General features: G+C 43.2%; 1 protein-coding gene across 14 annotated transcripts in view; it reads left to right on the top strand.

The window, feature by feature from the left end:
* The window catches only part of LOC109865595 (neurexin-1a-like), a 78,398-nt gene that overhangs the window by 25,793 nt on the left and 42,522 nt on the right, over window positions 1-10,083 (top strand). For 9 of the 14 annotated variants that reach the window (XM_031799581.1, XM_031799586.1, XM_031799585.1 and 6 more), the window contains 4 exons: window positions 1,960-1,983; window positions 6,497-6,658; window positions 8,657-8,728; window positions 8,975-9,199. In XM_031799581.1, the coding sequence (XP_031655441.1) occupies window positions 1,960-1,983; window positions 6,497-6,658; window positions 8,657-8,728; window positions 8,975-9,199 (483 nt within the window). The remainder of the gene's footprint in view (window positions 1-1,959; window positions 1,984-6,496; window positions 6,659-8,656; window positions 8,729-8,974; window positions 9,200-10,083) is intronic. The other 5 variants (XM_031799584.1, XM_031799593.1, XM_031799592.1 and 2 more) reach the window with 1 other exon arrangement.

Below are 10,083 nucleotides of genomic sequence, written 5' to 3'. Positions count from 1 at the left end.
AGGGAGAGGGGTTTATAGAGAGAGGGGGGGTTATAGAAAGAGGGGGTTATAGAGAGGGAGGGTATAGAAAGAGGGGGTTATAGGGAGAGGGGTTTATAGAGAGAGGGGGGGTTATAGAAAGAGGGGGTTATAGAGAGGGAGGGTATAGAAAGAGGGGGGTTATAGGGAGGGGGGGGTTATAGAAAGAGGGGGTTATAGGGAGGGGGGGTTATAGAAAGAGGGGGTTATAGGGAGGGGGGGTTATAGAAAGAGGGGGTTATAGAGAGGGAGGGTATAGAAAGATGGGGTTATAGGGAGAGGGGTTTATAGAGAGAGGGGGGGTTATAGAAAGAGGGGGTTATAGAGAGGGAGGGTATAGAAAGAGGGGGTTATAGGGAGGGGGGGTTATAGAAAGAGGGGGTTATAGGGAGGGGGGGTTATAGAAAGAGGGGGTTATAGAGAGGGAGGGTATAGAAAGATGGGGTTATAGGGAGGGAGGGTATAGAAAGAGGGGGTTATAGGGAGGGGGGGTTATAGAAAGAGGGGGTTATAGGGAGGGGGGTTATAGAAAGAGGGGTTATAGAGAGGGAGGGTATAGAAAGAGGGGGGGGTTATAGAAAGAGGGGGGTTATAGAGAGGGGTTATAGAGAGAGGGGTTTATAGGGAGAGGAGGTTATAGAGGGGGAGATAGAAAGAGGGGGTTATAGAAAGAGGGGGGGGTTATAGAAAGAGGGGGTTTATAGAGAGAGGGGTTTATAGAGAGGGGGGGGGGTTATAGAAAGAGGGGGTTTATAGAGAGAGGGGTTTATAGAGAGAGGGGGGGTTATAGAAAGAGGGGGTTATAGAGAGGGAGGGTATAGAAAGAGGGGGTTATAGGGAGAGGGGTTTATAGAGAGAGGGGCGGTTATAGAAAGAGGGGGTTATAGAGAGGGAGGGTATAGAAAGAGGGGGTTATAGGGAGAGGGGTTTATAGAGAGAGGGGGGGTTATAGAAAGAGGGGGTTATAGAGAGGGAGGGTATAGAAAGAGGGGGTTATAGGGAGGGGGGGTTATAGAAAGAGGGGGTTATAGGGAGGGGAGGTTATAGAAAGAGGGGGTTATAGAGAGGGAGGGTATAGAAAGAGGGGGTTATAGGGAGGGAGGGTATAGAAAGAGGGGGTTATAGGGAGGGGGGGTTATAGAAAGAGGGGGTTATAGGGAGGGTTATAGAAAGAGGGGGTTATAGAGAGGGAGGGTATAGAAAGAGGGGGGGGTTATAGAAAGAGGGGGGTTATAGAGAGGGGTTATAGAGAGAGGGGGTTATAGGGAGAGGAGGTTATAGAGGGGGAGATAGAAAGAGGGGGTTATAGAAAGAGGGGGGGTTATAGAAAGAGGGGGGTTATAGAGAGAGGGGATATAGAGAGCGGGGGTAGAGAGAGCAGGGGTTATAGGGAGAGCGGGTTATAGAGAGAATGGGAAAGGGATAAAGAGGGTGAACGAGGGAAAGAAAGGCAAAGAGAAAGGGTGTGTGCATGAGTGAGAAAGAGAGAAAAAGAGAGAAAGAGGGTGTATTTGTCTTAAACTCACTGTGTGTGTGTGTGTGTGTGTGTGTGTGTGTGTGTGTGTGTGTGTGTGTGTGTGTGTGTGTGTGTGTGTGTGTGTGTGTGTGTGTGTGTGTGTGTGTGTGTGTGTGTGTGTGTGTGTGTGGTGTGTGTGTGTCTGTATATTAGCGTCAGGGCTGGGGGCACTATTCTTCTGCTAACTGTAGTCTTCTGCTGTTTGCCTGTGTGTACCAACCACTAACTACTAACTGTACTTACTAACCTGCTAGTAATACTAACTAACCTCCATCCATGGAATGTGTCATACTACTAACCTGTTGCCTTCTCCTAGCCTTCTCCACTCCTCTCTAACCTCCACTGGCCTTCTACCTTTTCTTTGTCCTTTACGGATGTCGTTCTGTTCACACTTGTTGCTCTCCTTCCTCCCCCTCTCCACAAAGCACTCAGGCATTGGACACGCTATGGTAAACAAACTCCATTGTTTGGTAGATATAACTCTAATCCTTTCCCAGTTTCGGTTACTGTGTTATTTTCTGAGCCGTAGAACAACTAAAACTATACTAGAACAGGATGATGGCGGTTGGTACTCTCGGCTTAACACTCCCCTCCTCCTAGCCCCGCTATTTTCTCTACCTTTCCTTTGACCTTTTTCCGACGTTCACTCCATCTCCCCATTGTTGACATGTAGGCGTGTCCTGATTTGGCTCTTTCCTCAGCTGCACGCGATTGGCCGCTCCCCCTGCATGGTGCAACTTCAGGTCCTGCCTCTCTGATTTGTCCATTTAACACAGAGACAGAGGCCAACCTCCCTCCCCCTTTTTAATTTTATCCTATTATTTTTCTCCATTCCTCCTCTGCATGCTGTCCATCCTGCTGCTGAGCCCAGGCTCTTCTGTTGTTGTTTGTTTTCTCGTTCCTATCTTCCTCTTGCTGTTGACTGCATGCAGCGAGAGGCGGCTGCATGTGTGTGGAATGACTAACCCATTTAACACTGTGTGTGTCAGTGTGTGTGTGTCAGTGTATGTGTCACATCATTCAGACCTGCTAATCTGACTAACTCCCCACACACACTCTAACCCACAACCCCTACCCCTCACACACTCCAACCCTCAACACTATCATCACTACTAGCATCATGTTTATCACTAAACTCAACACTACTAACAGCACTAACACCATTTACTATCAGAATATTAACTAATACCTAATACACTAACAGATTGTGGCTGCTGAGCCTCAACATATGCCTGAATAACCTGATTAGCTACTTATGCTAATGCAATATAGCCAGGGTAATCCTGGTTAGCTACTTATGCTAATGCAATATAGCCAGGGTAATCCTGGTTAGCTACTTATGCTAATGCTATATAGCCAGGGTCATCTAGGTTAGGTACTTATGCTAATGCTCTATTGCCAGGGTAATCCTCGTTAGCTACTAATACTAAAGCTAGATACAACCTGAGCTGACTACACATGCTACTGTAATCTACTCGGTGGGTTAGCCATTGTTGCTAATGAACTAGTCAACATCAAGCTTGTTCGCGTTTTATAGAACCAATGTTATTCCTTTGGTTGTTCTCATGGCATGTGTTTCTAGCTCCAACAGTGCAGTAGTACCTAGCAATAATAATAAAAAATATACAAATAAACTATACACACATCATCCAGAAAAGTTTTAAACAAAACATTTAATTAAGAAGTATCAGAACGAGCAATGTCAGAGTCCGGAATATAAATATATACGTATATATATACAGTGCCTTGCGAAAGTATTCGGCCCCCTTGAACTTTGCGACCTTTTGCGACATTTCAGGCTTCAAACATAAAGATATAAAACTATTTTTTTGTGAAGAATCAACAACAAATGGGACACAATCATGAAGTGGAACGACATTTATTGGATATTTCAAACTTTTTTAACAAATCAAAAACTGAAAAATTGGGCGTGCAAAATTATTCAGCCCCTTTACTTTCAGTGCAGCAAACTCTCTCCAGAAGTTCAGTGAGGATCTCTGAATGATCCAATGTTGACCTAAATGACTAATGATGATAAATACAATCCACCTGTGTGTAATCAAGTCTCCGTATAAATGCACCTGCACTGTGATAGTCTCAGAGGTCTGTTAAAAGCGCAGAGAGCATCATCAAGAACAAGGAACACACCAGGCAGGTCTGAGATACTGTTGTGAAGAAGTTTAAAGCCGGATTTGGATACAAAAAGATTTCCCAAGCTTTAAACATCCCAAGGAGCACTGTGCAAGCGATAATATTGAAATGGAAGGAGTATCAGACCACTGCAAATCTACCAAGACCTGGCCGTCCCTCTAAACTTTCAGCTCATACAAGGAGAACTGCCAAGAGGCCCATGATCACTCTGGATGAACTGCAGAGATCTACAGCTGAGGTGGGAGACTCTGTCCATAGGACAACAATCAGTCGTATATTGCACAAATCTGGCCTTTATGGAAGAGTGGCAAGAAGAAAGCCATTTCTTAAAGATATCCATAAAAAGTGTCATTTAAAGTTTGCCACAAGCCACCTGGGAGACCAAACATGTGGAAGAATGGCTCTGGTCAGATGAAACCAAAATTGAACTTTTTGGCAACAATGCAAAACGTTATGCTTGGTGTAAAAGCAACCCAGCTCATCACCCTGAACACACCATCCCCACTGTCAAACATGGTGGTGGCAGCATCATGGTTTGGGCCTGCTTTTCTTCAGCAGGGACAGGAAAGATGGTTAAAATTGATGGGAAGATGGATGCAGCCAAATACAGGACCATTCTGGAAGTGGAGTCTGCAAAAGACCTGAGACTGGGATGGAGATTTGTCTTCCAACAAGACAATGATCCAAAACATAAAGCAAAATCTACAACGGAATGGTTCAAAAATAAACATATCCAGGTGTTAGAATGGCCAAGTCAAAGTCCAGACCTGAATCCAATCGAGAATCTGTGGAAAGAACCGAAAACTGCTGTTCACAAATGCTCTCCATCCAACCTCACTGAGCTCGAGCTGTTTTGCAAGGAGGAATGGGAAAAAATGTCAGTCTCTCGATGTGCAAAACTGATAGAGACATACCCCAAGCGACTTACAGCTGTAATCGCAGCAAAAGGTGACACTACAAAGTATTAACTTAAGGGGGCTGAATAATTTTGCACGCCCAATTTTTCAGTTTTTGATTTGTTAAAAAAGTTTGAAATATCCAATAAATGTCGTTCCACTTCATGATTGTGTCCCACTTGTTGTTGATTCTTCACAAAAAAATAAAGTTTTATATCTTTATGTTTGAAGCCTGAAATGTGGCAAAAGGTCGCAAAGTTCAAGGGGGCCGAATACTTTCGCAAGGCACTGTATGTATATATATTGTACATTATAGACAGTACATTAATATAAAAGGTGTACAGCAGTAGTTAAATAGGATGAGCCTTGACTAGAATACAGTATATACATACAGTGCCTTTGAGAATGTATTTATACCCCTTGACTTATTACACATTGAAAATCTGTGGAAAGACTTGAAAATTGTTGTTCAAAGAATGGGAGAAAATAGCCCAATCCAAAGCTGATACAGACATGCCCAAGACGACTCAGAGCTGATACAGTCATGCCCAAGACGACTCGAAGCTGATACAGTCATGCCCAAGACGACTCAGAGCTGATACAGACATGCCCAAGACGACTCGAAGCTGATACAGACATACCCAAGACGACTCAGAGCTGATACAGACATGCCCAAGACGACTCAGAGCTGATACAGACATGCCCAAGACGACTCAGAGCTGATACAGACATGCCCAAGACGACTCAGAGCTGATACAGACATGCCCAAGACGACTTGAAGCTCATACAGACATGCCCAAGACGACTCGGAGCTGATACAGACATACCCAAGACGACTCAGAGCTGATACAGACATGCCCAAGACGACTCAGAGCTGATACAGACATGCCCAAGACGACTCAGAGCTGATACAGACATGCCCAAGACGACTCAGAGCTGATACAGACATGCCCAAGACGACTCAGAGCTGATAAAGACATGCCCAAGACGACTCAAAGCTGATACAGACATGCCCAAGACGACTCAAAGCTGATACAGACATGCCCAAGACGACTCAAAGCTGTTATCGCCGCCAAAGGTGCTTCTACAAAGTATTAAGTCAAGGATGTGAATAGTTATGTATTTCATTTTTTTTTTAAATGTGACAACATTTCTGAAAACCTGTTTGAGAGAAGAAAAAAAATATTTAATCCATTTTGAATTCAGGCTGTAAAAGAACAAAATGTGGACTAAATCAAGGTATGAATACTTTCTGAAGGCACCGTGTAAAGTGGGTGGAACAGTAGGTAAACATTATTAAAGTTCAATGACTATGTACATACAGTAGGGCAGCAGTCTCTACGGTACAGGGTAGAGTACCAGGTGGTTCAACAGGACATTTGAGGTAGCTTCAGTATTAGCTAGATATTTTAAATTAGGAACTTATCTTGACAGTTTTTAGGACTGCAGCCTTTTTAGCCCAATCAAGGGACTCGTGACTCGACTCAAACTTGAGTATAAAGGACACAGACTTGGACTCAGATTTGTATTTGTTCTGCCTGCAGGACAGATCTGCTGCCCTGAGAACAGAGTTGGTTCCGTAATACTCAAACCACCTCATCACACAGACAGGAAACAGGTTCAAACACGCTAGACAAATAAAAAAATAACAGAAAAACACAGAAAAATCACACAAACCAAACAACAGACCAATCAGAACACAGACCTAACACAGCTAGACCAATCAAATCACAGACAGTTCAATACAACTGACCAATCAATCCAATCAACTGACCAACCAACCACAGCCAAGACCAGACCACCTCCCCAGAAACCTACCAAGTCAGTAAGGGGGCAGACTAATTTGGCAGGCTAGCGCGTTGCGCTGCGTTTGGTGTGAGTATAGCGTGCCCTTTCCCTGTGCTTTGTTGCATAGGTGACCATCTCCGTGGACGGCATCTTGACCACTACGGGCTACACCCAGGAAGACTACACCATGTTGGGCTCAGACGATTTCTTCTACGTGGGTGGAAGTCCCAGTACTGCTGACCTCCCTGGATCTCCTGTTAGCAACAACTTTATGGGCTGCCTTAAAGAGGTGGGGTGTACACACACACACTAACCCACTCGTACTCATCTATACATTATACACACATGCATTCACACATCTACATATGCGCACATCACAGTCCCATACAAAGCTAGGCCTACAGGTTTATCCACAGGTTCATGATCTCATACAGTGTATACGCTAATAATGTACACAGATACACACATCTCATACAGTATATACGGTAATAATGTACACAGATACACACATCTCATACAGTATATACGGTAATAATGTACACAGGGAGATGCACACACATCTCATACAGTAAATACAGTAATAATGTACACAGAGATACACACACATCTCAAACAGTAAATACGGTAATAATGTACACAGAGACACACACATCTCATACAGTATATACGGTAATAATGTACACAGATACACACATCTCATACAGTATATACGGTAATAATGTACACAGATACACACATCTCATACAGTATATACGGTAATAATGTACACAGATACACACATCTCATACAGTATATACGGTAATAATTTACACAGATACACACATCTCATACAGTATATATGTTAATAATGTACACAGAGACACACTCATCTCAAACAGTATATACGGTAATAATGTACACAGATACACACATCTCATACAGTATATACGGTAATAATGTACACAGATACACACATCTCATACAGTATATATGTTAATAATGTACACAGAGACACACTCATCTCAAACAGTATATACGGTAATAATGTACACAGATACACACATCTCATACAGTATATACGGTAATAATGTACACAGATACACACCTCTCATATAGTATATACGGTAATAATGTACACAGGGAGATGCACACACATCTCATACAGTAAATACAGTAATAATGTACACAGAGATACACACACATCTCAAACAGTAAATACGGTAATAATGTACACAGAGACACACACATCTCATACAGTATATACGGTAATAATGTACACAGATACACACATCTCATACAGTATATATGTTAATAATGTACACAGATACACACATCTCATACAGTATATATGTTAATAATGTACACAGAGAGATGCACACACATCTCATACAATATATATGGTAATAAGACACAGAGAGATGCACACACATCTCATACAGTATATACGGTAATAAGACACAGAGAGATGCACACACATCTTATACAGTATATACGGTAATAAGACACAGAGAGATGCACACACATCTTATACAGTATATACGGTAATAAGACACAGAGAGATACACACACACATTTGGCAGTGGCACACACACCCACTCTCCCTCTGCAGTCTTCAGAATCTGAGAGAATCAGTGATGAGTGTTGCTGAGGGAGCAGACGCAGCGCTAAGCGCTAACATGCTAATTGGCTCTGCCACCGAGACCCTCTATCCATCCGCTCTGCTCCAAATGCGCCAACGGCACACACACGCACACACACACACACACACACACAAACAAACAGACAGATGATTTGCCAATGGTGATATCATTAGTAGTGTGTGTGTGCGTGCGTGCGTGCATTCGTTTCGCGCGTGTACGTGCTGTTGATTGGGACTGATGGTGTTGTAGGCAGGCTGCTGTCATTTACATATCTAATGTGATCGTATGCTAATCCATGGGAAATAATTAAGATGTACGACGGAACACACTTGCATGACTGATCATCAGCCCTGTACAATATTTCATGCGCACCAACACACAAACTTATGCACACACACACACACACACTTACACACATAAAAGGCTGCATCTCATTAGCTCTTCCTCTCCTCTTGTCCTCTCCCCATGTCCTCTCCTCCTCACCTCATTTCCCCTCCTCATCTCCTCTCCTTCATCTAGACTGGTATTGAAACACAGGTTTCTTCTGTGACTGAAGGAGAGGAGACAAGGAGAGAGGAGATACAAGACTATTCATTTGCACTCTTCCTCTCAACCTTAATAACCTCTTTCCCTCACCCCTGCCCTGCCCCCTCAACCCTGACCTCTAGGTGGTGTATAAGAACAATGATGTACGGTTGGAGCTGTCTCGGCTGGCTAAGCAGGGAGATGCTAAAATGAAGGTAATATACACCATAGTTTCTTATTGGCTGGACTTATTGGCTGGTCTCAAATCGCATCCTAACCCTGAAGTAGTCCATTGCAACACAGCCCTATTGCTCAGTTTTTCACTCTATTTTATTGTTTCAATTTAATGTGTGGCATTTTTAGCATTTGATTTGGGGCCTGAAGAAAATAAGTAACATACTAAATAAAAAATTAAGAATTGAGAAGAACAAACTAACTTAACAAACTTTCCCATCCATCAGGTGAGCGGTATAGTGGCGTTTAAGTGCGAGAGCGTGGCGACCCTCGATCCCGTGACCTTTGACACCCCAGAGTCGTTTGTGGCATTGAGCAAGTGGAGCGCCAAGAAGGCGGGGTCAATCTCCTTTGACTTCAGAACGACAGAACCCAACGGACTGATGCTCTTCAGCCACGGGAAACCACGGCAACAGCAACGCAAGGACCCCCGCACACCCCCCATCCTAAAGGTAAGGAGACACACGCTGACCAAGCACACATTGGATGTTTCTCAATATGCGTACTACCGTGCTTCACACTCTCATGCGCCGAGTGCATTCTCCAAGGACGTTCTCTTGATTACGTTCTTATGAGGACGAGAGTGTGGAGAACACATAAAACCTTCCATTTGAGAAGGACTCCCCCTACTGTATTACCTCACGCTGCACCTCCCCATTTACTGAACCTTCTTCCAACCAGGACAATGACAACAATAGAGACCAAACAAGATGTACACAAAGCAAACTTTTTACTTCATACCTATCCGCTATCTATATGTGAATCGTAATAATGTAGCTAACCAGATAGTTTAACGGGCAAAAATGACCTAAAACAAATGTTATGCAAGGTAGATGTCAACTCTTTGTATGTAGCTAGCTAGCTAACAAATATTAGTGGCTCTTTGGCTAACTAACCACAGTAGCTAGCCAGCTAGCCCTACTGACTTACTATGGGCTAGTGGATATTTATTACTGTATTAAGATCAAATATTGTAGTCAGGCAACGTAAGATATAAATAGGCAACGTGATATATAAGTAGGCAACGTGAGATAGAAGTAGGCAACGTGAGATATAAGTAGGCAACATATGAGATATAAGTAGGCAACGTGATATATAAGTAGGCAACATATGAGATATAAGTAGGCAACGTGAGATATAAGTAGGCAACGTGAGATATAAGTAGGCAACGTGAGATATAAGTAGGCAGCGTGAGATATAAGTAGGCAACATATGAGATATAAGTAGGCAACGTGAGATATAAGTAGGCAACGTGAGATATAAGTAGACAACATGAGATATAAGTAGGCAACGTGATATATAAGTAGGCAACGTGAGATATAAGTAGTCAACGTGA

Source organism: Oncorhynchus kisutch, linkage group LG20 (genome assembly GCF_002021735.2).
Source record: "Oncorhynchus kisutch isolate 150728-3 linkage group LG20, Okis_V2, whole genome shotgun sequence".
In the NCBI taxonomy this organism is placed as follows: Eukaryota; Metazoa; Chordata; class Actinopteri; order Salmoniformes; family Salmonidae; genus Oncorhynchus; species Oncorhynchus kisutch.
The sequence above is the reverse complement of the archived record's forward strand: the minus strand, read 5'-3'. Positions and strand labels throughout refer to the sequence as shown.